The following is a 27,925-nucleotide window of genomic DNA, read 5'->3' as shown; positions in this document are numbered from 1 at the left end:
CTTAACTTGCGTAAGGGCGTGATGTCAGAGAAAACAGGACAGGATTGGCTGTGCTGGGTTTCAAATCGCCATCTTAGATGGGTCAAATCGCCATCTTGCCATCTTGCTTAGGTAAACCTAAGCAAGATGGCGGAGATGCGGAATCCTGCCTACAGCACCTTTAAGACTCGGGGAGCGCGATGCCCGGCCGCGGCGACGGAAACTCCTCGCCGCACGTCAGCATAGTGTTACGTTGGAGACAGAAAAACGAGATCGGGTAGTGGTTACACACACATGGGGGGGCGGGGTGGGCAATCGTACCCACAGAAGACAGGTGACGTGCAAGTTTGCTCCAGTTAAGACGTACCATACCTGATTCCCTACGTAGGAGGAGAACACACACACACACACACACGCACAAAAAAAAAAATTACAATTCACGAGCCCACAAGGCTTCACACAGCTGGCGTGGGTTAAAAGAATTTTTCTTTTTTTAAAGTTTGAATTTGTGGTCACAACAGCACAGCTTGCACAGATTTTTCCTCGTACCCACAATGCACCATCACCACGTCTTGAGCAAGACTGCCCACCTTTTACTTGAGACGCAAAAGGAAAAAAGGGAGTTGGCAAAGCTGGTAGCAGCTTTTGGCTAGCGTTGTGGAGAGAGTAGTTCTTTAGTGCTGTTCACAGTTGGGGGTAGGTCTACGGTGGCTATCGTTCAGAGTCGGAGGAAAAAAAAAAAAAAGAGTTAGCAGGCGTCCTGGAGACCAAGGTTCGATCGAATGGGCACATCAGGTGTCCTTTTCACATTTAAAAGCACAACCGTCTTCACCAAGTCTACAAAGACTCTTTGTAGTTCAGTGTAAAAAGCTCGTGTAAGAAATCATAGAAAGGTAACACTTGCATAATTATTCTGGGCGATAGAGTAATGGACCAGGTCGTCTCTGCGGGCTCGTCTCGGGCTACTGCGTCCGAGACGGAGGCGCTCCGACCAGAAGGGAAACCACAAGGTGATTGTGTGTTTAAGGGGTTGCGAAACAGTTTCCTCCTCCTGCTGTTCTCCTCTGCAAGGCTTCTGAGATCAGGCGCTGGGGGTGTGAGTCAAGTTGGAAATTCCAGTAAGTCCAGCAGAATCTGACGTGAGGAAAAACTCTGGTACGCACATTCGCACACTCACACTGGGACACGGGCGAGATCGGCTGGTCGTCTCCCCGGTTCCCCTGCGCGGCCGCGGCAGCCCTTAACCTGAAGCCGGCCGGCACTTGAACCGCGGGACGAGGGTGGAGGCGCCCGCCCCCCTCCTCCTCCCCCCGCGGCCGCTGCCACGCGCTCCTACCTCCGATCAGACAGGAAGACCTCTCGGGACGCTGGGACGACGGCGGCGGCGCTGTGGGGGGGGATCTTTGGCTCGCTCGGTAAGACCTCCCCTGACGCTCGGCGCTGTCCCCGCCCCCCCCACCCCCACCCCACAACACATGGCTTTGGGAGAAATAGTAAGGACCACGTACATCTGCTTCACTGGGCAGTCCAGATCATCTCCACCCTGAGGATTGTGGGAAGCTGAGAGTAATGCGGGTTTTGATTCTTAGAAGGCCTCGTGCGGTCCGGAGCGGCGCGCCGACCGCTCAGGACGGGTCCCCCGCCCGTCTGCCAGTTTGGTGCACTGAAGCCGGACGCCGCTGTCAGGGACGAGCCTTTGGCTGAGGAGGCAGGAGAGGAGAGGGGAGGGGAGGGAAGGGGAGGGAAGTGGAGGGGAGGGGAGGGGAGGGGAGGGGGGACAGTTCAGTCGTCTGTCTGGAGAAATCAATCGATTCACTGTCAAGAGAAAACATTCCGGGCACAGATATCGGCAGTAACCACTGCACCGAGTACCTGTTCTAAAGCGTTATCAGTGCATCCCTGTGGATACAATCAAGCCACTGATGTCCCGTTTTACAAATATTTCAGCATTTTTACATCAAATATGAAATTTACATTGAATGAAGGTCTGAGCACAATCGCTCAAACTGGCCTGGCGCCGTGTGAAGCTCACCTGATGTAGATGGGAGTTGTTGGGCAGACCCGGCGTCCCTGGAATGCTCCGCCCATGCTTTCCATGGATGTTGTTGATGGCAGGTGACTTGGCCACTTTGGGCCTCCCAGGCCCCGCCCCCCCTCCTCCTCCTCCTCCAAGCCCCCCGCCCCCTCCGGCACTATTAATGCTGCCGGAGACGGAGGAGCTCTTGCGCTTCTTGCCCTCCATGCGGCCGTCGGAGGAGTGGTGGCTGAAGCTGGTGTGGTGGTCGGACGAGGACGAGGACTGGTGGTGCACGAAAGGCCCCAGGGAGAGGGTGGAGTCGCTGCTGTTCATCATCACGCTCATGCGCTTGATGGACTCGGCGGGGCTGCCCGACGGGGGGCCCCGCGCCGGCGGCCCCGACGAGCCGCCCGCCGAGCCGCCGGAGGGCTCGGCCTTGAGGCTCAGCGAGTTGGTCCGCACGGTGGGGCCGCAGTTCAGCCCCACGCTGTGGACGCCGCTGTGGGACGAGGACAGGGACGACGAGGAACCGAGCGAGCCGTGGTGGTAGGTGCTCCCTGAGCTGCCGACGTTCGCACAGTTCTTCTTGAAAGAAGAAGAGGAAGAGAAGTTGGCATTTGAAGAGGACTCGGAGGGGCCGTGGGACGAGGAGAGGGCCGAGCTGTTCTTCCGTTTCTTCCCCGAGCTGAAGCCGGCGTTGCTACTGTTGCTGTTTGCTCCGGTGCTTCCTCCGGTGGCGGGGCTGGGGATGGCGGGGGCGGAGGCGATCTCCTTGGGCCTGAAGGAGGATGACGACTTGGTCGTGCTGCTGCTGCTGCTGCTGCTGGAGGAGGAGCGGGACTTAAGCGCCCGGCCTGAGGCGAGGGAAGGAGCTGAAGAAGAAGAGGATGAGGACAAGTGGGCTGAAGGCATCTGTGGCGACGAAGACACTTGTCGGGCCTGCGTGGTGCCATAGGCCGGGTGCTCAGCCCCGCCCTGCGGGGAGCCGCGGGCATTTAAGGTGGTCCCATAGGAGAGCACGGACTTGCCCTCGTAGGATTGGCTATAAGGTGTCTGGGGCAGGGTGGCAGGGGGGCCCAGGAAGCCTGAAGAGGGAGTGCTACTGTGGGAATTTGTGCTTGTCCTATGGTTGGGTGCGACAGAGGAGTTCTCCAAGGCCAAAGGGATTTTCCTGCAACAAAAAAAAAAAAAGAAGATATAAACCATTAACTGTGTCTGTTCCCGATACAAACACGTTTGTGCTGCATTCGTTCCGTCCCGATCGACTGGTCGTGTGGTCAGAAAACGCCACTTTTGCAGAAACATAAGGAACAGCGGCAGGAGCACACTTACTTCCACATCTGGGAGTTGACGTGTCTGTCCATCATGGTGATCAGGGCGCACCGCACTCTGTCCCACCGCCGATCGAAGGAGTAACAGCCTCTCCCAAACAGTCGACTCCCAAAGGTACAGTACTGTGGAGAGAGGAGGAGGCTGGGTGAGCGGGGCGCGGGGCGAGAGGCGGTCTGGAGCTGAACGTGGCGTCGAGTGACTCACAGCTGCCGGTCGCGGGTGATAACCTGAATAGTGACAGTCCAGTTTGTCGGCGTCCTCGCGCTCCTCGTTCTCCCCCTCGTCGCTCGAGGGTCTGGAAACGCCGTCGGGGGCAGTTTGGGGGTGGTGTGGGGGCTCGTGGACCGCCGCGGCGTCTCCGGAAGGGCCGCCTCCGTGACTGCTGTTCAATCTGACAGACACACGGCGTGAGTGGAAACCTTCGCTCGGCCCGCACAACCCGAAACCCGCCGCTCGCTCGCCCGCTTACCGTGGAAGACCGGGGCTGAGGAATTTGGGCTTTCCGAGCGGCGAAGGCTTAGTGGCGTCTGGGGCGGGGCCGTTGCCATGAGCCAGCTGGTGGGCGTCGTGGCCGGGGGCGGGGTGGGAGGCGGGGTGTGGGTCCCTGAGAGGGGGGGGCTGCTGGGGGTGGGTCTGGTGGAGCTCGCGCTCCCTCTCCCGCTCCCTCGCTCTGTTCTTGTGCTCCGCCAGCAAAGTGTCAAAGCGCTTCCTCCGCCCCGGCACCGCCCGTCGCTGGCTTAAGGAATGTGTCTGTTGGGACGGCGGAAACAGGTCTCACAGCGGGAAGAGCGTTTCTGGGACACACGTTGTACAAACAGACGCAGGCGCGCCGCTCACAAACACGACGATACTGCAAATGGTCGGAATTCTCCAATTATTATTGATGTTCAACGACTGAACGAGACTCAGAATTAAGACAATATACAATTCTGTACTTTGGCGATTACACTACATCCCATCTTAAACCACAAGATGAAAAAACATCAGGTGTGTAACATATTCATCCTTAAATCTGAGGAAAATTCCTTTGCTGAAGTGCCTCATCAGTACCATGGACCAGAAGGCCCGACACAGCAAGATACTTGGTTAAACAGAGGGACTTCTGTTTGATTAAAACAAATCGCTAATGCACTGAAAAACACCCAGAGAGACCAGAAGCTTGAAAATTCCCCCAGAAGTACGTCAAAAATAATGAGCTAAAATCAGTGCCGATGTTGTTCAATAAAAGGCTTCTTGAGCTTCGTCTGAACGAGCTAATCAGAAAACAGCGCTTACCTTGCATGTGAGGGATCTTGTGCAGGGTTTCCGTGCCGTTATGTCCAAAACACCACAGTGGATATCTGGATTAAACTCACGTTCTGAATACAACAGGAAAGAATTGAAGGAGAAGAAGATTTTTTTAATTTACAGTCCTCAGCTGGTTTACTCTGGATTCAGTGAGAATACAGCTGTACTTAAAATCAGTCTGTAAACAAATGTTTTCTGATTCTTGAACCTTTTCTGATTGGTTAAACTGATCATGGCAGATATGAAGGGCTGAAATTTCGTTTATACGACAACATTTTAGAGGGAAAACACAAAACTTCCGTTGTGTTTTGGGTTTTCGTCCGGATGACAACATGGAAAATTCATTTTTTTGAAAAGACCATACGAAGTCCATACGAACACCCGTGCGCTCACAGTTGTTAATGTGTATAGCGTATTGTTCTAGGAACACAAGTGTGTGTACTTTCACTAAAAAATATTAACTGAGCCAACGTGTGGCCTGGCACACTAATTACATTTTCAGCATTTCTGTATAAATGGAAATGGTTGTCAAGATGTTGCCGTATAAACGCAAAATGTTTCTGAAACCAAAAAGCAAAAATAATTTGGGTGTTTTAAGACCTAACGTTGTCTGAGCTAAAATTCCAAATCAATGCAAACAATTTCAGGCAAAAATCCTGAAAGATTTGCTAGGCAGTAATATTGTGTGATATTCCATCATAAATCATGCAAACGCAGCGTCGCCCTCTGCCCACCCCTCCAGCTGACCTGTCAGTTTCTTGTTCAGGTGGCGTCTGCTACTGCTGCTGCTGCTGTCCTGCTTCTTGTCTGACAGGACCGAGAGGTGGCCCTTGCCATTGGGAATCTGACCTGGGGCCGGTAATGGAGGCTTTGGTATGGAGGGACAGTTAAGGCCTGCTTTGAGGGCTGATGAGGAGGAGTAGGAGTAGGAGGAAGCGGAGGAGGAGGAGGAGGAGGTCGTGATGGCGGTAGTGTTGGAGCTCACAGTGGTGCTAGAGGAGGAGGATGTGGAGGAGGATGAGGTGGTGGCAGGGGCAGATGGAGCCTGCACCAGCTTAGCTGAAGAGTCCACCCTCAGATGCATCTTCTCCACCTTGACAGCCGGGGTGAGGCTGGAAGAGAAGGTTACAGAGATGAAGAGGGCCGCAAGGAGGAAGCTGAGCGTTAGAAACACTGAGCCGGTGAGAAGCACATGGTAAGAGGCGGATGTGGACGTATGAATGGGGCTGGAGGGGCGAAAGACAAACCCGGTGAGTCCACCGGAAACGGCGCTCGTCACCGCAGTGAAAAACAGAAATCTGCTGAAGCGTACTCAGAGGCAAATATTAAAATACTCAACCGTTGAACAGTTGGTTAGTCTCATATAACACAACATCAAACGCGTGGAGCGAAACTCACATCTTGTCCGGCTGCGGCATCCTGAAGGGGGCGAACGGGGGTCTCCGCTGAATGCTGGGCAGCTTCTCTTTGGGTGGTTTCAGGAGTTTGGGGTTGGAGGAGGACGACGAGGACGAGGAGGATAAGCTGGCAGCGGCGGCGGCAGCGACAGTGGAAGGTCGGCTGAGGATGCCTCCGCTTGCCACTCCGGCGGCGGACCCCGAGGTCAGCCCGGGCCCGAGCCCGGCGCCGCCGCTCCGGTTCCTGGCCGACACGGGGAACGGCGAGGTGGAGGCCGGTTTGCTGGCCGAGCTGTGTCTTCTCTCTGGAGGCGGACCGCAGAAACCAGGCCGCCGTTAATCAGCAGGTCAGTAAAACAAAAATTAAAAAAAATAAAATGAATAAAACTGCAACAGCAATGACAATGTGTGGACAGAAAGAGAAACGGCACCAGGTATCACACAAATCTTTCTTCCTCTGACAGTCGTGAGCCGAGTACACAACGACAAAATGAGCTGCATTTGTGATTCATGCCAACGCATCCTGAAATAGAACCAGCCAACAGGTCAAGAGCTTTACTTCCTGCATGAGCGTCTTGTTACAGCTGCTGAGTAAACCGATAAAAGGCTCTGTGACAGCAGAAAAGGTTGGCACCATCCCTCAGCGGTGGCTGGGAAAGACGAATGCAGGAGAAAATGTTCCTCACAGACTGTCTGCACCCAAAACTTAACATGTTTACACCGAGTACCCCGGGAACGAGCGCAGACCCGCGGTCTGCACAACCACAGCAGTTACACCGCCATAGAAGAGATGAATTTTCAAGGAAACGCTCGTCTTATTTATACCAATGGCATGAAACAAAAGCTATTACGACACTGTAATTTCACTACTATTCATGTATTTCTGTGACGATAATGAGCTTTGGCAAAATACTTAGATGGCATCCATGATGCTGTCACCGCACTGAAAAAACTGATACGTCATTCAAGTTTTGGCACAAGCTGGTGGTAAGAAAACGAGGGCGTTAATGGGTTCATGAAAACGGTGCGAATCAAACGTCACTCGACCCTCATGTAGTGAAAACTCCAACGTGGACATAGCATCTGGAGCGCCAACAGGACTGAGGAGATGATCTCCGTCACTACAAACTATTTTCCCTCCGGGGAACGACTCCAATCTGTGAAATTCACACAAGTGCGAAACGCCAACAAGCATGCCGACTCGAACATACAGAAGCTGAAGCCTTTAAAACTTAAGTAAAGCACATTTTTCCAGCTCTGCTCTGGATTCAAGAAAAGTGTCTTCACATCGTTACTTTCGATATGCATCCATCGAATTTTAACAATGGAGAGAATTTTCAGGTTTTATGGTCCATTGCTCCATGGTGTACTTAAGATTCAGACCACAGTAAATACCAGAAGGGGAGCTGCAGGAACTGAAGATGAGGCGCCACCGCACCATTCTCCTTAAGGACGCACCAGTTCATACTTCCAACAAAGTCTGTGAAGGTTTCTTTACCAAGAGCAATTCTAGAGATATTTACAAATTCATAGCTTTATTCAACCCCACCCCCCTTCTCCAACCTTCCAGCAGCTTCATCAATAGACTCAATTTGCCTTTGACTAAGCCCCGCCCTCGCATGCAACGAGCCAACAGCTTTAATCTGAAAACTGTCTGGACTCAGACAAACATTCTCAGCATAAACTGTAGAGAACCATCAGAGCTGGAAACATGTTTGATGTTTTCTGGGCTGTGTCAGTAAATTAAGGTTCAAAAATGGTTCAACCATAAATCCTGAAAGAATGAATAAGTGACAAGGTTTATTTTGCCCTGTTTCCAAAACAAAACATGGATATATGTCTCCTATGGATGAAAAAAAAAAAAAGATACTCCCACACATGCATGCCTACAGAAGCGAGTCGCCGTCGCCCTCAGCAGGATCGCACACGAAGAACAAACTCCCATCGACCTCCTAACTCTGGAGTCCTCTACAGATTTTTTTTTTTCTCTTTTTCATTAAAAGGGGGTTTTAAAAAAAGTCTTAAGACTAGAGTGCCTCTTTCACACCTACAGGCCTTCCTTCACCACGCCCATTCACCACACACACACACTCACACACTGGATAACATCCCTCCCACCCCTTTCATGGCTCAACAACCCAAAGCCTTTCTTTCACCGCCGTCCTCTCTCTCTCCCTCTCTCTCCTTCAGGAGCACACCCCTCGCACAAACTCACACCAGGACACCCCAGCGTGATGCTCTCCGCTCTGTACACAAAGCACTGACAGTCAGAGAGTGAGGGAAAAAAAACCAACACCAGCAGCAGTGGTGGAAGACGGAGGGAGGAAAAGCACAAACAAAAGACTCAAGAAATAGGAGGAGCCTTCGTGTCGTCTCTCGTACTGTCAAACAGTTTGCTCGGAGGAATGGGGAATCCCTGGCAGTGAGAGTGACAACAAAACATAAAACACAACCGCTTTAATGTTATTCCCACAAGCACCATGCTCAAGCCACATCATGTGCTGATAATAAAAATATGGATTTAAAACAGGAAACAGCCCCGATCTTAAAGCAAACATACACCTTGTTTTTTCTTTCCCCCTTTCTTGTGACGTGCTGAGCAGCTGTATGATCCAGAAACGTGTCTGGCTGCACCAAAGCAGAGTTCATAAATTCATGTACAAAGCAGGAGGAGAGCTCCGAGCTTCCCGTTCCGTGCCGAGTGTCGCTCCTGCTGGGATCAGCCTCAAACACCTAACAGGAGACAGATGGGCTGAGAGACGCAGGCTAGAATCACATTGAGGCTATCGCAGTGGTGCTGGAATCACTGGCTTTTAGCTGGCGTTAACGCCACATGGGGTCCCGCCGTAATGATATTGGGGAGGGGGGGGGGTGAAACACAGCACGAGCACTTCTCTGTCTGGTAACATATCGTGGCATTTCAGAAAAATAACACTGGCATAGAGACAAAACGATAATACAATCCACAAAAGTAATTTAAATGATCAGTCAACTCTTCATATCTCTCAAACCTAAAGTCTTATCAGATGTCGTATACACAACATTCTCAATTGTAAAAAAATTTTCATTTCATTTTGGGTGTCCTTTTACACGGCAAAGGTACTTGGAGTCACTGAAAATGCAACTTTGTGTTTCTGTGAAGGTGGAACTGACAATGCTCCATGTAGACGACAGAAATGCTGCGACTGTGCATGCCAAGTACATAATTCTTCTGCAGTTGCATGAGTAGATAGACAACAACCACCACGTGCTCTTAATAGAATCAACGTACAATTTAAAATGTGCACAAAAAAATATCTAATGACACATACTGTATGAATGAGGCTGTCAACCGTCTGCCGCATCAAAACAAACACTTGACTGTCTGTCTACAGGTTTGGTAAATAAGTAATAATCCAGTCCACAAGCTTGTAGGTAGTTTAACAATGAGGGCAGGGTCCATTCAGACTGCTGTCCACATGCAGCTGGAAGTGCCATGTGCTGCTATAGCTCCCTCTTGTGGCCGGCCTTGAACACTAACTGCTGTCAAACTTGACTGGATCAAGGCAGAGGTGGTTCCAAAAGACCAAATCCACACATCAAGCAAAGGAGGAGTCAGTCTGACATGCATTTGTCTTTTTTTAGAGTGAAAAGGCGACTTCTTCTGTGGGAATGGAATCTAAGAAGACACACAATCACCACATTCATTGATCTTTAACTGTGTTTGAAACCAGTCATAGCCCCATCAGTGTTGTTGGAAAAGAAAGAACCAAAAAAAATTGGCCTTGCTCCGATCTGTCCATCACATAACGCTACATTACTGGCAAGACTTGAGAGAGACAAGTCCAACATTAACACGAAAACCCCACAAAGACACGAGAGACAGTAAACAATACAAGTAAACAAACAGGCAAACTAGCGGAGGAATATACACAATCGAGGCTGAGCAACAAAACCAGAATATTTCAATTTAGCAAATCACCATCAGCCTCAGAGCAGCAAACGATTTTAAAATAGGTTTCCTAGAGAGAATAACTGCTTTAAGTTTTTTTCCAGGGCTCTTTCTCAGTTGTGTAGCGCTGTATACATGCATCTTCTTGTCCTACTGCGCTATGGTTGCTATTTCAAGCTGCTAAGCCTATTTGCATGAAGAATGACAATAAATGCATGCAAACACAAGGAAACATTGTGTATGTACATACGTGTGCATTTATTACTGTTGTGGGGATCTAGGCATGTTTACACATGCATATTATGGGGCTTTGTCTCCCTGATGGAGACAAATATTGAGACTAAAAATCCTTTTTAACAACGTGAAGACATCTGTTAAATGTCTAACAGTAATTAATCACACTGTAAAATGCAAAATTTAACAATGAAGTTATTTTTAAGTTACTCGTGCTCCTGTCGGCACACTGTGGGAGTGGATTTGCCGGCATTAATGGATATTATGAGGCCCTCTTGGCAACCGACGCACTATGTAACACTTGCTTTAAGAAAATGTTACTTTAGTTCTTTTGCCCACTTCCTCGGTGTGCCCTGGCCACATTTCACTGTTACTGCGGGCGTCAGTCAGTCAAGACGGCGTCCAGTTGATAGGAAGTCGAACCGTGGTCTGTTTGAGTCGGTCAGACTGCGGTAACACCTGCAGCTGGACGTAGCTAGGCTCAGGTAAGCAGCAGATCCAGAAGGACTGGTGCTGGAACACAGTGTGTGTGTGAGTCTGTGTGTGTGTGTGTGTGTGTGTGTGTGTGTGTGTGTGTGTGTGTGTGTGTGTGTGTGTCATAAAGACAAAAATCAGGCACCCATAACATTTCTGAGGAGAAGACATGTTCTAACGTCAAACTGAGGTCGGTTACGGTGAAGAGAGGCACCTTGACCTTGTAATTACAGCTAAGGAGAGCAGGTCTGCAGGAAGTGTGTGTGTGTGTGTGTGTGTGTGTGTGTGTGTGTGTGTGTGTGTGTGTGTATGTGTGCATCAACGTTACGTCCCCTGAAAGGTGGATGTGTGTGTGTGTGTGTGTGTGTGTGTGTGTGTGTGTGAGACTTACCGTAGTGTGCTTGGAAGGCTTGTGGCTTCACTACCTGGCCACAGTGGCTGCACATCACCAGGTAGAAGTCGTCCTGCGCGGGACACTGGCCGAAGATGGGCATGTCTGCACGGAGGGAGAGGATTTAACCAGACAGGGCACAACTCGAGGAAAGGCACATGAAACAGGCCTGCGTTCACCTGGCGCCCTGCAGCTCATCCATCACACTCGATCTGAACTAAAACAGCCGTCATTGGTTGTCATGACACTCTGATTGCTCAAGATGGGGCACTTCCACTTAAATTACATACTTTTTGCTTAAATACAAAAAAACCCCTCAGCAGGACGGAAAGAGAAGAATGGTTTCCTAGATGTCCTGGAAAATAAGTGAGTATTGTTGTGTTGCGCAACCCACGCCAGGAAACACTTCGCCGCCGTATGTCATAATGTTCAGCCGTAACGTTTCAAAATTGCACGCTCACTCCACACAACTTGAGGAGGAAAGTTTGCACGTGTAACTTATGTCAATACAGGCCACTCACAAATCCCCTTTCGGCATGTAGGTCCGAGAGATAAGAACCAGCCAACAGAAAGCCAAAGGTTACTTGCTGTCTCCGCTGCGGTTCATCACAAATGTGGTACATATACAGTGCAGAAGATTCAAGATGTGAGGTAAAGAGGTAGCTTACACAAAGAGAGTTACGTTTTTTTCTCTCTTTTTTTTCCAATTCTCTTGCAACCAGATCGAGAGAGCGACTAGTATCAAGTCCCACTGATCATCTGGTCTCAGTGAGGTCTTATACACATTCCATATCCATGGACGATTACAGCTATTCTGAGGCTGCACTGCACTGTAGATTACACACTTCAGGGGTATGTTGCACATTCCGTATGTAGGATCTGTCTGATGTGCTTTGTCCAGGCTGCTGGTGGAGCAGGAGCTGTTAGTGGACGGGTTTTCAGCCGGAGTGACGTTAGATCCTCTTTGCAAACGGCACACCGGGCTGAGTGAGCGCGGTGTCGAGGTGAGGTCTCAGAGTAAGTGCTTGCATAATAGAAGTGTTTCCAGTCGCTCCCAAGGCAAGTCTCGAAAAACACAGACGACAAACTGAAGCCTGTTTTGATCACGTTACAGCTTCAATCCTCAGTAATGTTACCCAGGAACCCAAGATGCTTTCAATGAAAATGCAACAGAGTGCAGGTGGGAGGATTTTAACTAGAAAACAAAGAGTTTCAAAACTGAACTTCTTTGAATTTTCGACTCAGCTCAAAACTGCCGAGACTTCTAACTGACATCCTTCAGCTATTGATAAGTTGAAGGGGTTTATTCAAACACAACATTCTGCATTTCATCCTTTATCTGGTGCTGACCTGACCTGCAGGGTACTGGGAGGAAAAGACGTTCAAACTAACCTTCTCTTAACTTTAGTCTGTTGGAAAAGGCTAATGACGGTAGTGATGATTAATATGAGGCTCAGATCATATTTTAAGATTTTTCTTTTCCAATTATTTTTCAAAATGATAACAAAAACATGAAATTTATTCAAACAGAACAGACATTAACTATCACAAGCAGCAACTTTTGATACTGAAGACAAGTCCAGATGAAACATTACCCTCTGCCGCTGAAGAGTTGCTGCAATGTTTGGCTGCAAGTCAACAGAAAATTTAATGTGTTTGAGGTTACTGTGGTTAAAAAACATTACCTAGGGTTTAGAGAATTTGACAGACAGGTTTGTTTGTTTTTTGTTTTGTTTTTTTGCCTCACACGATCAGCAATCATACAATCACGTGCCTGAGGAATTAATCAGGAGATCAGTAAACGAATAAAATTAATGAGTTCTTGTTGCGGCTGTGAAATCTGAACATGCCAATGTTGATGTCTCTCATGTTGCCAAAGTTGAGTGTTAAAGCTGAAACTGCATATTGATAGATGAGTAACCAAGGTCACCTTCTTATTAAGTTGAGACTCATGTGAAACCTGCTATCCTAAAATGCCGATCCATACTGAACATCAACCCACCAGACCCTGAGCCTCCTTTGAAAACACTTCTCTAGTTATCTGCTTAACGTGGAAGAAAGAAGAAAAATTCTCTACCAGAGTACATGGAGCCTGTCTGCCAAGGTGCTCAGACTGGCACATCAGCTCAAGCACATCTCCCAAAGCAGCAGCCAACAAGCCTCAGACTGTAGAGGCCACTCCAAGGCAAATCAGTGAGAAGTGCAGCTCCTCAAACAGAATGTGATCAAAATTTACCCTGGCGCAGAGAACCAGAAACCACCTAATTAAGGAGGCTAATTAAGAGATTGCCTGGGGTGTTATGACGAGATGAGGAGAGGAGAGGACACAAGAGGAGCCCCTCTCCAATATGTGCTCCGCCAGGGCCGTCAAGGGTTCTCCAAACATCACCGGCCGGGTCTCTAAGGGATGAGGGCCATTAGGCAAGGACCACATAAAAGGATCCACCTGGTGGGTTTCCTCCCGGGGAGGTCAGCGGCAGTCCTGTGTGGATGAATTGACAAGCTCGATGCTACTTAATGTGTGTCAATTGTCTGAAGCCACTTCGTAAATGGTCTCCTTCAAAAGCAGCGGAGCGAAAAAGACTTCCACGGCGCTTGCCCGGTGTCTTCACTTTATGGACAAAGGCGGTGAATTATATAGAGTCTGAGTAGCAAAGTGCACTGCTGATAGGCACAAGCGAGTGTGTGTGTGTTTGCTGTTGGGGGAGAGCAAGCGCACAAACCCAAGGTGGAAGGTAGCATTAACTGGTGGCCCGATGTAAATGCAGCAAACCATTACAGCTCTGGTTAAATGTTGCTCTGAACCTTTCGGCCAGCTATTTTCGCTCTCTATATTTTCTTTGCATTCCGTCCTTGAGGCTTCCTCCCTTATGGGCGACAAATTGAAGTTATAATGAGAGAGTAAACATGTTTGCTAAATCAATAACTTCCCCCTGTATTCTTCATTAAACTCCACTTTCTCTCTCAGATCTTTTATCGAAAGAGGCCAACGACTGCAGCATCCAAACAGGCCGACCACTTTTGCTCTGCTGGATCAATAGCAAGGTCAAACTAGACTCATTCCCAAACTGCTGCTGCTGCTGCTGCTCACTTGGGGTGTTCTCCGAATGGGTCGCCTTGTAGCTTTGCTACCTTGCCTTGCTACTCTACATTCAGCAGCACGCTGGCACTAACTGGACGTTACCGCGAACCATGGCCCGACTTCAGGAGTCATCTACTGCCAATCTGTTTGCCCCCTTTGCTAATCTCCATTTTCTCCTTTTGAAAAGGAGGAGGTGGAAAAGGGACGCAGAGAAGGCAAGTCACGATAGAGAAGAAAGAAAGAGAGAACAGAGGAGCAGAGCTGAGAAACAAGCGCAATGGAGGGAAAAAACAGAACAGAGCAGAGAAGCAGGCCGAGGCCTCAGCGAGACGGAGCAGAGGACCTGTGCTCGAAGAGGAGGAGGAGGAGGAGGAAGAGAGCCTCTGAGCATGAGACAGAGAGAGAGGGAATGAGAGTCCAGTTAATTTCAGCATCCTCATCCGTGGCAGTGATGAATGATCTCAGTAGAATCGTAGCAGCTCTGGCTGCCTGTGAGCAGCACACACACACACACACACACGCTGGCTGAATCTGACCTGTAGCTGACATTGACACTGCATTTCCCAGCCTCCCCGACTGTGACGGCGCCACTGTAACGTTTTGAGGAGCGAGACAGGCTGATGAATTCGTAAGTCATTGATTGCCATACATTTTTTACAATCTGTGCATGTGTTAATCATCTGTGTGGTAGCATGGCCGGTACGCCACGGGAGGAATCTGGTGGTGAGTCATGGTGGAGAGGTGTAGTCATCCCGCTTGTAATGCCCCTGCGAGAGGCGAGCGCAGACGCACCCGGAGTTTCTACCGACACACAAACTTCTGACCGCGAGCAGCATGTGCCGATCGGCCCCGTGACACAAAGCGCCAGCGACAGACGGAGATCCATGATGAAGACATGTTTCGAGCCAGCTGCACGTCAAATGACCGGCCTGTCTCACCCACTCACCACATCTGAAAACCCAGGCCCGCCTCTTCGGGCCGGTCGCCTCCTCACACACACGCATTCCGGTGTAAATCATATCCCACTCAATAGAGAGTTCTGCTCTCTGCGACATGTGTGACTGGAACTGAGCTTTGGTCCGAGGGTATCAACACGATCGCAATGTTGGCAGAGTCAATGCAGCATAAGATAAGAGCGTCTGTGAGCAGTCTGCTCCTCACCCGACAACATGCACTGAGGAACCACAACCAAAAGTGACGCTGGACTAATTGATCATATTATAAGATCGCATCATCGAAGACAACTCAATCTAACATAGTTGTCTTTGGTATCTAACAGGATGCTTTGTCTTTGCAACAACAAACTTGCTATAACAAATTCAGATCTGACATTTATCTCAAAATGTGTCAAATGCAATGACAAGCACCTCATGGTTTCCACCTAACCAGTCAAATGATTCACTCAACAAGAAATTGTACATTTATTTCAACTCGAAATGCTCAATAGAAAACAAAACAATGCATCTTGGTGTCACTGTGGTTACGGTACCGTCCTAATACAGCAAGGTCACATGGGACATGCCCTGCTCGTGTGTCCTTGACAACAAGAGATTTAAAGAAGTCTCTCTGTGAAGCGTAAGTGCCTGGAAGTGTACTACTCAAATGCATTAAAAGACAGAATTGGGGAATAATAAATAAGGGTAATGTACATACTAATAACCATTAAGTGGACTGGCTATTGATGTAAAACAATGCAAACCACTTTCAAAGCTCAAAGCTTTTCATTAAGGAAAATAAGCATCAAATTACAATAACACCGTCACCGTAGTAACAGAATGGTTTCATCATGTATTCACTTTGCAAAACTAGTTTGTCCTAACGTTGTCTCATCAGTCCTCGAATGCTGTTGTCAACATTGAAAATCAAATCATAGCAGGAGCATCAGAACAAGGTGCCATTTTTTAAAATCTTAACTAGTCAGCCTTGTAATGAAACTTGTCTCAAATCCAGGTCCGCCAGTGGATCAAGCTGATTGAAGTTATTATCCAGAAAGTTAAATTGAAAAACAGAGTGTTTCTGAAACATCAAGAGGCAGGCGACGTGCGAGTTGGACACTGACGGCTTTACCTCTTAAAGGAAGGTTTAAGATGTGCTATGTCGCCCGTCCGACACAAAAAACAGGCAATATATTTCACCGTGGCTTAAAATCCAGGGTCTTTATCGAACAGTGTGAGGGGGTTCAAGGATGACTGCTGAGCTACTGCAGACAGACTGAGATAATTTTCTGATAACGTCACTTTTTTTGTCTACATCGCAGAGTAGTGGCTCCAGTCTACTACCAACAAAACGATACACGAATCAAAGAGCCACCGGCACTGCGACAAAATAAAAAAGATTCCCATGTAGGTAAAATTTCAGACCACGTCCACATTCTCAGCTGACGTCAATACGGAGCTTTTTTTGCTACTACTAAATTTTTACTGGAAAGTCTGCATGTAATGACTTACAGGATAACGTTATTCTTGCTTTTTGAAGTGCGTCACAGAGACTGTCGTCTCAAAATCAGTGGGGACCTTGTACCCAAGTCTACGAAATCCATATTACACAATGTAGAAGATCCTAAAAGACAACTGAACTCACTGTCTATTTATTGCACCTTGATTATCTATTGTGCTACTGTAATATAAAATTTGATGACAAAATGAACATTGCGTCCTAATTACTGTCACGTTGATATCGGAATTGTTCGGTTCGTTGCTTTTATCTCAAGTGAAAGCAGATAGCTAGCTTTGGGTACGTTCTCTGTAATTCACTTATAGAAGATACACAAACAAACAAAAACAATTGTGTTTATGTGCTATGATGCAGCAGCAGATTATTTTAACTAAAAAGAAAACGGAGGGTGTTTACATCAGCTAGCTTTGTTAAAATCATTTACATATGCATTTTTGTTATAACCACATGATTTTTTACTTTCAAACTCTGTGCTAAAATGCATTTTTGACTCAATCTTTGGGTGAAGTGATGAGGATGAGTGAAATATGGACCGCTTCACTTGACAACATGGCTGAACAATAAAGTCTATTAAATATTCCTCAAATCCAGAAGATTACTTAGTTATTACTATGTTTGGGCCTCTACTTAACTACAGCGAGTCGAAGTTGTTAACCATTAAGTTATTTTAGGTGCAGATGTAAATGTCAACAGACACGTTTCACTGATTACATCCGGCTGTCCGCTCACTTCTCCATGTGCAGGAGTTACACTATATTTTGTCCGACGACGCGAGTAAAGTGTTTGAATACGTGTGTGTGTGCAAAACAAAATACACCTTTGGCCCTGGAGGGGAGAAAAAACACTCACCTTCTCTGCACAAACGCATGGCTTCTCGATTTTTCCCGAAGTCTTTGAAACTTTCCTCCGATTCAGCACCTGAAACCGAGGCGATCCGACACAGGGACAAATAAATAGTTGCACTTGCTCGCCTGCTCGTGCTGTTGCTACCAGTAGCGTTTCTTCATATTCAAACCAAAAAACTGCATGCAATCGGCCAAAAAACAGGACCGGACTGGCAACTGTCGCGGCTCGACCTCGCTTCCTCGCGCACATTCGGGACGCTGGGGGACTCACCGTCGTTGCCGTGGAGTTTGGCGGCGTCGACCCAGTTGCTCCAAGGCTGTCCCAGCATTATTTCTGGACTCGGCAATGATCTCCGCTCCGCAACAGTCGCCATTGCTGTGGAGCCTTCTCCCCGCTGGATCTGCTGCTGCTGCTGCTTCAGCTGCTGCCTGGCCGCTCGGCGCAGCTCCCCCCTGACGTCATCCTCGGCCCTTTCCGACATTCTTTCCGCTACAATGTAACAACATGAGAGTCAGCGTCGGTCGCGTTCGGGATAGGAGGACTCTCCGTGTGATTGACGCGGGCGAGCGCGTGTTGTTCCGCCGCACCCGCCCCTCCGTTAAAAAAAAAAAAAAAAAAAAAAAAAAAAAAACCCTCCTCCGTGCCGTGTGCGGCGACTTGACAAGCAACAAGTACAGGGCTGCCTCACGATATCGAAAATACACTGAGAAATCAAACGGCTGTCCGCTTCTGGTTCAAAGCAATGTGGACAATATTACGTAAAAAAAAAAAAATTGTGATGCAATATAAACAGATATGACACTGTTCTTCATTGGGAAATTACTATAACACAATATTTATCAGCTCAATATATGCTAGCAGTTAACAGAAAAGTGTTTCATGTGATGACTGAAAAGACTGTAGGCTAAGTGGTGAAAATGTGCTTCCTAGAACACTTCAAACACTTCAGCTACTTTTTTTTAATGACTCCTTTATTTATTATTAGTTATTTATGTAGCACAAATCAATGCTGCACAGGGCTGTCAAACATAAGACCCCTGGCCCACCAAACCATCAAAAATCATTAAAAAAAAAAAAAATCGACATGTTCTTTGAAATTGGACAAACAAATTTCTTAAGGGCAGCTGACACAACCACGCTGAGAACCGAGCTGAGATTTCGGTGATGGCGCCAAGAACGATAGCTAAGGAGCATCAGCCTCAATGCCATGCTGTCAGACTGAGTGTGTAAAAAAAAAACATGTAGAATGCAACAGCTAAAGATGAAGTGTTTTTGTGCATATTTCTCTGCATTTTGCATGACACATTTTCATCGAAATTGGCTTTATTTGAGACTATTTGTTGGGACTGCAATAGCTCTTTGTAATAACCATTTGTTCTTTGGGAAAATATAGAGATATCATTATTATGTATACTCTGCGCCACAACAAAGATACACTTTAAAGTTTAAAGGTTAGTATGGCACTGTTTTACCTATTTAGGAGGAAATTGGGCTACATGTGGCCCCTGAACTACAATGTGTTTGACATCCCTGTACTACAGCATCGATCTTTTTGCAGTGGCACCACCTGAAAAAATGTTAAACTTTCCAAGTATCATACACCCAGCTAAATATGAAAAGATGGAAGATTAATTGATTGGCTATGAACAGTTCACAAAGGAAACTAATTTACCCCTAATATGAGGACTATTTAGTCATCATTCTTCCAATAATTGTACAAAGCAGCAGAATTATCTCAGACACTTAAATGCATCCAAACAAACTGAGCAACTCTTTATCTCTCAGGAATAAAGCAGGCAAAACAGTTAATCAATAAATGCATAGACAGCAAATTATATTTTCAAAAGGAGGACTTCCTCCACACACTGCTACAGTGAGCTGAAGTTTGAGAATCAACAGCCTAAGCTAATTTGGGATGCCCTTTCCTGTCCAATAACACAAATCTAAAAATCTGTACGACATCCAGAAAATATGACTCACATTGATCACACAATCAAGGTTTCGTTGTGAGACATTTTGTCAAAACAGTTTGTTTACTGTATATTTCTGCACCACAAATATGCCAAATCTGATAATCAGTCTTTGTAGGAAGGACACATTTTGTAATTATTGATCAAACAGAAACAAAACCTGTCAAAAGACAATATCAGCCGCAGAAGGCAAAACTGATCGCAAATGCAACGCAAGAGGCACAAAGACAGCGGTGGAAACAATGTGGCAAGGTTCAAGGATCAACTGCACTCATATCACTGATGTCAGAGCAATATAATCATAGAGACAGCGTCATGTTTATATGTCAATATTTTGGTCAATTTGAGAATCATATCACACACACTGCAGAATAGAGGAAAAACAAAAAAGCTATTAATTCTGTATCAACAGATGGGGATCCATTGCTCTTGCATTCAAAGATCCAGAAATGACATAAACCATGTTTCATTCAGCAGAATATCTATGATACATTGATCTACAAAAGATATGCTTCTACAAAAAAATTTGAATGACTGTGATCCTTCAGTTTGAAAAGTCTCACTTTACTTTCACTTTCAAAATGATGCATTTCTCATTCACGCCTAAAGATATGCAAATATTAAAGTGGCATAAAGGTAAACTGAATTTCTTACGGGATGTACAGAGAGAACAGCGAATACAAAGTACCACAAAGACTGGCCAAACTTGCAGATAGCTTAAACTTCCCTCGTCCTCATCCGTGGCTATCTATTCTGTCTTTTATGAATGATTTTTTTTCAGTTGTTTGATTCCTCATCTGAAATTCTGAGATCGGCACCATCTGCCAGTTTGACAGAACAACAAAATCCAGTCGAAGCAGCCTTTTACTGATACCAAATGAAAGATGAGAAGGTTAAAAGAAAATGGATTCTCCTGATAGATGACATTAAATGTGGACAGGTATTTTGGCCTGGCATGTGTTCTGGGGAGTCCTGAAGGAGAAAAAAAAAGCTCCATTGTTGCTATACAGCTCAGAAACTTGGCTTTGTCTACAGACTGAGACTATATTTAGTCATTCCAATTTAAAAGCGTATCCTGAAGATGTTGTCAGCGTCCCATAGAGAAAGACAAGTGATGTCTTATTTACTCTGGGCTTGTTTATTGCATACCCATACATCGCTGTAGCAAATTGATCTTTTGTATGAACTAGAGGTATGCTTTCAACTCCAGCACCGCCTTAGGAAACCGAGCCACAGAGATTCCCAGTAACAGAGTGTTGAGTTTCAGACTGCGGCCTCCATCATGAACACTACCTACTGGAGGAACTGCAAAAATAGTCCAACCCAGGATTCCAGCCAAACAAACTCCTGGAATTGCTCGAGACCTGCATTTACTGTAATCCACAAATCTGAGAGTGGAACCCAAAACTCGACCCTGATTGGTCAACAATTAGATAATGATTTTTATTTCTATATGTGCACAACAGCAGCAATGGACCAACTCTGACAGAGACACATGTTACCAGTGATCTGTTCTGCTCACAGAATAGATCACTAAGTATTTTCAACTATGAGTAACTCATCCGGTCACTCAACAACTCATACAGTGTGATAAGACCCAGCAGGTAACTGTTTAAAAAGATTTGAGGAAGTCTGAGTCTGAAATTATTTTCATTTCATGCTTATTGGCTTCATTAGAAAACTATTCAGTCAACACGATGAATGGACATTAGCCCGGTGGTCTACCTTGAGGATTTTTTCCAACTGTGTGTTTACGATTAAGTATTAAATGTTGAAAAAAAGAAAATATCAAAGAACATGTAACTGTACCATCATTCTTTCAAACTGTGAGAAAATTTCAAATATTTTTCATCACCATGAAATATTTGAATGAACATGTAAAATAATCAAGTCTCACATCGACGCTGCTCTGACAGGCTTGCCTGTTCAGTGGTGCACATTTGCTTTACTGTATTCGTCAGAAAAATAACTAAACACCTGGAGGCACTTTAGAACCAACTTATGATTAAGAAACAGATATTAGAAAAACACAGTCACACTATGTGAGAGTGTACTGCACATTATTAATGTTCAAAATATATGACCAGGTTGATACGATGCTGTAATTAATATATTCTACACCTCGATGTCAAGGTAACACCAGCTTTACATTGAGAGATATGAGTTATATATACTGTTATGAAAATGACATGAAATGTTGTAATGAATGAATAAAGAAAAGAAAAGAGTGAAAAGGTATCTTATAATTGTCAATGTGTCAGAAAATGACTTAGTCAACCTATAAAGTGTCCGCACTTCTATTAGATTAAATACTATCGCCTGACTTTGTTATTTGTGAGTGAGGTTGATTCTCTAATATAAAGCATAGTGTGTTAATAACAGTCTTCACTTTGTTGTAAGAGCAGCATGATTAATTTTTCTTAGTGTTACTTTGTTTAAAATTATAATTTATGTAATATTACATGACAGTCAACGCCAGACTTTCGATTCACTCAAATAAAGTCTATCATTGTCATCAAGATATCAAACATTAACCAGCCGTAGTCCTTCATCGACTGTTCAATAATTTCCCGCATATTATCTACATTCACTGCATATTTCAAAACGTATTAAAAGTGTATTTCAGTGCATTCTGAATGCCCGTGCAATGCATTATACAGCAGGCCTTCAAATAAAGCGTTACTGAAAATACTAAGAGATCAGAGCGCGCAGAAGCGAGTTCTTACCTTGGCAAAGAAAAGAAACAAGGAAACCTTTTTTTTTTTTTTAATTCAATCAGAAGATCCTCATCAGTTTGGGTGACTTCTGGCTGGCACACACACTGGAGATGAAACCTGGAGAGACACACACACACACACAGAGAGACAGACACACAGAGAGAAAACCAGTTAGTATCAGTTTCTTTGTTGTGCTGTGTCTTGATGCACGTGGAATTGTAAAGACAGCGTTGATGGGGTAACACTGTCCTCCCAGGGCTCGGTCATGGAGCTCCTCTCCAGCGTGCAGTAATCCAATCAATTAGGCGCCACCTCCACTCACACACACTCATCATTTTAAAGACTTAGAACTTCTCTTCTGGTCAACATCAGGCTAGTTTGTGGAGCTTTCACAGACCGGCTTCACACTCAACTGCTGTTCTCGAATTTCCAAAATACTTTTGACTTGTTTTCACAGCTTGGCAGTTTGAATTTAACAAATCTCTTTTTTTTTTCTAATGCTTAAAACAAATTAAATAATGATGAAACTCCAATGTTTTACGATATTGTTCACTGCAGCAGCGTGGCACATATTCAGTCAGCACATATCCATGAATTAGTGATACAACCTGCTATAGTGAACAATGAAAAAGTTCAATTTAAATTTTTCATTTGTTAAACCAGAATAAGAATTTAAAAAAAAAAAAACTGAACTCATGTAAATACTGAGGCTGAGTGGCTGCTGCTGTGATGTATCCTCAATTACAAGTTTTATATTTTAGCTATGCTCAAAACATCAAGATAGCCAAGATGAAGCCTGCAGACACTTCTGATCACAAGAATTCATACTTGGTAACAACTGTCTACGCCTGAAGAGCAGAGGTGTCAAACATGTGGCCGGCGGACAAGAACTGAGCCCAATCTGCCTGTAAAAGAAAATTTACCAGCTGAGGAGAAATTATGGCATCAGCTGCAATGTATTTATTTGCCCACCAGGGGCAAACTTCAGTCTGTATTATGTGGTGAGAAGTCTCTGTACGTTCAAAATGTCATCAATAAAATGCACTTGTGTTCGCTGTCCGTAACATATGCCTGTCCATACTACATCACGACCACCACGGCCCGCCTGATCCACAACACTGACACCAGCAAACGGCTCACCCACAAGACGACACGCAGCCTGCCATCTGCCTCGTACAGCGAAAACCGGGATTCAGCCTCTCCGATACAGCTGCACAATACATCGTTTGAGCATCGCCATCGCAATGTACGTGTGCGCAATGATTCCATTGCAGGTCCCTGCAATGCTGGAGGCAAGGTGGATTGGTCATCTCACAATAAGAAAGCTGTCGGTTCCCCATCTCCCCCTGTCCACATGTCCTTGAGCAAGACACTGAACCCCAAATTGCTCAAAATGGATGGATTGAGCACTCTGAATGTCGTGTGTGTGAATGGGTGAATGTGATTAACAGAGCCGAAGTGGTTTGGGGACTGCTCAAACGGTGGGGAATCCATTTCTCACAGATAGACTTTGTTCCTTGTCGTCGTTAAACTGTGAACATAATCTGAAGGGTCCTGGCACACAAAACCGCTCGCTGAATATAGTTATGATTAATGTCAGCAGGTGAACAGCTGGAAGTGCTGCGCTTATGAAAATGACACATACTTTATTATAAACAGCTACAAGCTGTGCTTTAGCCTGTCACCTGGAACCCTCACAGGCCTGCTGTCAATATGGCGCAAACTCAACAGTTAGTGCTTCAATACACTAAATACATTTTTAACTAAGTAAGAGTTCAAGTTTCTGTCTGAGTAAAGTCTCAAATATTCACTAGTTAAGTCAGAAAGTCCCACATTTAGAATACATTTTGGCTATTTCCTACCTCTATATTCAAGATACAACTTACTTATACTGGGACATGTGCAACAATATTTATATTCTTTTCTCAACTGTTTCTTAGAGATGTCAAACAGGGGATTTAGCGCAGAATGCCAGGTCAAATCTAAAATAACACTCTTTAACTTCACCTCATAGCTGTGTGAATCATCCGCGGCGCGTAAACATGATGTATTCTACATGACTGTTTTCACTTAGCAACAACTGAAAATTAGCCTAATCACTGGCCCAAAGACAAGGAGCTTCACCACATCAGAGATCGTCCAGCTGATGGAGATCAAAAAGGAAAAAAATATTTCAGCAGCATCAGCGGAAATTAAAGGACCCGTGAAGTTCAAGCAGAGGGAAAAATGACAGAAAGCCCCAATAATGTATTTCAACTACACATGTTATGATTACAAACATAAGTTTTAATTAAATAGCAGGGAATTCATAGCAGTTTCACTGGAAATTACACTGGATTTTAAAACTCGATTTGCTCACATAAGGAAATATACAATCTTTTTCATCAGGTGTTTAGCACTCATAACATTAGTTTTTACATGGGAGAGGACAACACTAATACAAGAAAAATCCGCAAAAATGTCATTTCTTCCTAAAACACTCAAGCAAACCATTTCACGATTTATCTGTTGGTACAATTGGGATTTTCACCTGAGGCCTACACAACAATCTAAAATGCCATATCACCTTAAATAATACTAGATATGAGATGTCCATCCATTTTAACAAGAAGCCACCACATCGCTGCAGGGCAGCATAGTCACATGACATGACCATTTGAAACAAGAGCTCAGCTGCGATCATTTCCCAAAAATATAATGACAGCCAGCCAGTGTGTTACTGCAAAACAGACAGACATGTAACCATGAAGCCAGTCTTTCATTTTTCACACTTTTCTTCATAAGGATGTCACCATGAAAGTAATTACAACCAATGAACAATGGCAGCCACACTATGAAAGACACCCTGAGTGCACTGGACGGGCACTCAGCGACAGACTCCTTCACCCCAAGTGTGCCAAGGAGCAACACTGCCGATCCTTCTCTCCTGCAGCTGTGAGATTTTATAGACAGCACTGTTCTCAGCAACACCAACCCCCACACACCCCAAAACCCAGACAATTTGACATATTGCACCTTTTAATGTCCATCATGGTTATACATCACTCATTTATTTTGTGCACTAATGTCTGGTAAATTCAGAATTTGATATTATTGGCACAGCTGCTGTTGTTTTTGATGTTGATATCTTTTATTACTGTCCATTTGTTACTGCAACAATGCAGACTTCCCCATTGTGGAAGGAATATGGGATCATCTTATTATATCTATAATTTCCAACTACAAAAATAAAAGTCCATATCAAATTAAAATTGCCATTTAAACCAAACCCAGTCTCTCCAGTAGTGGGGAAAAAAAAAACAAAACAAAACATTATGTCCTCTTTTATTATGACGGTCCACTGACAGAAATTAACAATGTTTTCTATTTAAAACATTCATTGGGCATGAAATGGAAAAACATTCATACTGGAGTTGTTTAAAATGTCTTACTGTCATTTAGACATAATTAGATTACCCTTCTCAAACTGTTGAACGGGGAGAGATGACGTTCGTGCTGAATTAGTCATTGCCAGGACAAATCTGACCCATTTCAGTCATTCAAATGTCAAAGCCGGTCATGTCAGCACTCATGTTCATTTAAAGATGATAAAACTAAATTTTTAAAAGATGTTGTTCTAATGACGCCATCAATAATGACAGGAGATAGGGTTGCAATGAAATTTCACATAAAGAGTTTGACTGACTTGGCGTCCCATATTTCATGATCATAGAAAATTGACACGTACTGAAAACTGACAAAGTGCAGTGGTAAGCGCTCAAGCCTCAAGGCAAGAAGATCACCAGCTGGGGCCTTTCTGTGTGGAGTTTACCTGTTCTCCCTGTGTGTGCACAGGTACTCCAACAACCCTGAATGGCCCCCAGATGAGAATGAATGTGTTTGTCCTCGGACAGGCTGGTGATCTGTGAAACAGTGTAACCTGTCCTCACCAAGATGGATGGGTGGGTAAATGTGCCTACCAATGCAACTGACTCTCATCAAAAACAAATGTGAACACAGGAACAATGAAAACTTCAGTAATAATTGACAATAATTTAAATACTGAGTAGAATAACTGCTCGCAATATAATAGAAATCAGTTGAATAGGAGTAGTGTTAATACACTTCTTTTACTGGCTGATGATGTAACTTCCACCTTGTTTTGGCCTCTGCAAAGACAGCATGTCAAATACCACGAGCGCTACAAGATGTGATTACGGAACTACGATTGCAAAATAAACACTTGTCATTGAAGAAAAGTAGGAGCAGCAGTTTAGCAGCCAGCAGTCTTAATGGCTCTCGTCTCTCTCACCTCTGCCAGGCATAAACCACGTTGTCGCGGATATTGTTTAAAATACACGAAGAGCAGAGCACGAGAGCAGGACGGATGTGAGGTTTGAGGGAAAAGACGCGGAGTGTGTGAGGTGTAGTGTCCTGAACAGAGGCTCGGTGCAGTGAGGCTCGGTGACTGGTACAGACGCTAAGTGCCCCATTAGCCTGCTAGCTGAAGCCTGTAGACAGCCATGACAGCACAAGTCACCAGCCGTCACCGCACACCGACAACCACCCGCCTCTTACCGGGACTCCGGGTGCCGCGCGCTTCACTGCGCCGCCGGGCCGACGGATATCAGCTGGATGCACGGAGCGAAAGAGACAGACGGCGGTGGGAGAGAGCGGGTACAGCGCTCAGCCTCTGTGGAGGTCTTCACCTGGTGCTTCCATGTCTGTTTACCAGACTGCATTCTGGGACTCTGACGTCACCGCGCATTGCGCACGCAACGCACGCACGCACGTACTGAGGATCAGGTTACGTTCCACAGATAAGTTTTTTTTTTTTTCGTGGAACAAAGTTGCAAATACAAACATAAATGGCACGAATGGTAACATAGTAACAAATTCTCTAAGGAAATGAACAAGTGTCACAAAATACAAAATAATACAAATAAAACCGCCAAAACATGAAAGGATAGAAAAGGAAGAGGCTACAATAAACACAGATAAAAAATTAAATGGGGAAAAAAAACTCGGGTTTTCCTGTAAATTTAATTTTTTATAGTATTCTTTTTCTCCATACATTCCAAAGACGATAAAGAGTGACATCATTCGTTTTGAAAAGCGTAGCAATTTTATTTTGTTGTTGTAATATCTGAAGAATTTTCTAGTATTTAAAATTGTGGTCATGGTCAAATCAGGAATTCTTTTTTTTTTCATATACCAGGTGTACCAAATAAAACATGGACAAAGAAATTAAGGGGATCAACACAGACAAGATAGTTCTCCCCTTGCATGGAGGGGTTTCCTCCTGGTACTCTTTCCAAAGTCCAAGAGCAGGTATGAGAGCTAAATTAGTGACCCTAAATTGTCTATAGGCATGTGAGTGTGAGTGGTTGTCTGCCTTTCTGTATTTGCCCTGTGATGGACTGGAGACCTGCACAGAGTGGATCCTGTCTTCGCCCAGCTGGGAGTGGCTCCAGCATCCAACGACCCTGCACAGGATGAAGCGGTATAGAAGATCAATGGATGGATGTTCAAATTAGTCCTGTTTGAAGAAATCAGAGTGCACAGAGAAATTCCAAGCATGTACAGGGAGTAGCTACATACAAACGCAACAATCAGTCAAATAAAATACATTTAGGAATTTCAGGAAGATTTTGATATACCAGAGCTTTCTCTCATGCTCCACACATTTAAATTTTCTTCTTGCAAGCATTATTTTTGATTGCATGCAAAACTTACAAATACCTTTCCAATACTACCAATCACCATTGTTATCCACTGGCAATTCAAAAGTGCTGACATGCGTGACATGTGTCTTATCCTTTTCTCTCCTCTATC

At 45.3% G+C, this 27,925-nt stretch overlaps 1 protein-coding gene across 2 annotated transcripts; it reads right to left on the bottom strand.

The window, feature by feature from the left end:
* Positions 1-59: 59 nt before the first annotated feature.
* atxn7 (ataxin 7) lies at positions 60-26,811 on the bottom strand. 2 transcript variants are annotated; one of them, XM_030092305.1, is made up of 13 exons: positions 26,669-26,811; positions 22,121-22,228; positions 17,695-17,913; positions 17,428-17,496; positions 11,043-11,147; positions 6,014-6,317; positions 5,363-5,727; positions 4,604-4,686; positions 3,798-4,078; positions 3,533-3,719; positions 3,329-3,450; positions 2,012-3,167; positions 60-1,679 (listed from the first exon to the last, which is right to left on the bottom strand). In XM_030092305.1, the coding sequence occupies exons 3-13, from the start codon at positions 17,903-17,905 to the stop codon at positions 1,662-1,664; spliced, it is 2,901 nt and encodes a 966-aa protein (XP_029948165.1). In that variant the 5' UTR covers positions 17,906-17,913; positions 22,121-22,228; positions 26,669-26,811; the 3' UTR covers positions 60-1,661. The 2 variants fall into 2 exon arrangements, with proteins under 2 accessions (XP_029948165.1, XP_029948166.1); XM_030092306.1 differs by having other exon boundaries at positions 3,533-3,710.
* Between the last annotated feature and the right edge of the window lie 1,114 nt (positions 26,812-27,925).

This window comes from Salarias fasciatus, chromosome 5 (genome assembly GCF_902148845.1).
Source record: "Salarias fasciatus chromosome 5, fSalaFa1.1, whole genome shotgun sequence".
Classification (NCBI taxonomy): Eukaryota; Metazoa; Chordata; class Actinopteri; order Blenniiformes; family Blenniidae; genus Salarias; species Salarias fasciatus.
Note: the sequence above shows the minus strand (reverse complement) of the source record. Positions and strands in the feature narration are given on the sequence as shown.

Coding starts and splice junctions, on each gene's coding strand:
- atxn7 (XM_030092305.1), bottom strand. CDS start 17,905: ATGTCGGAAAGGGCCGAGGATGACGTCAGGGGGGAGCTGCGCCGAGCG. Junction 3,451..3,532: donor ATCACCCGCGACCGGCAGCT/GTGAGTCACTCG, acceptor CTCTCTCCACAG/TACTGTACCTTTGGGAGTCG. Junction 3,168..3,328: donor GTCAACTCCCAGATGTGGAA/GTAAGTGTGCTC, acceptor TTTTTGTTGCAG/GAAAATCCCTTTGGCCTTGG.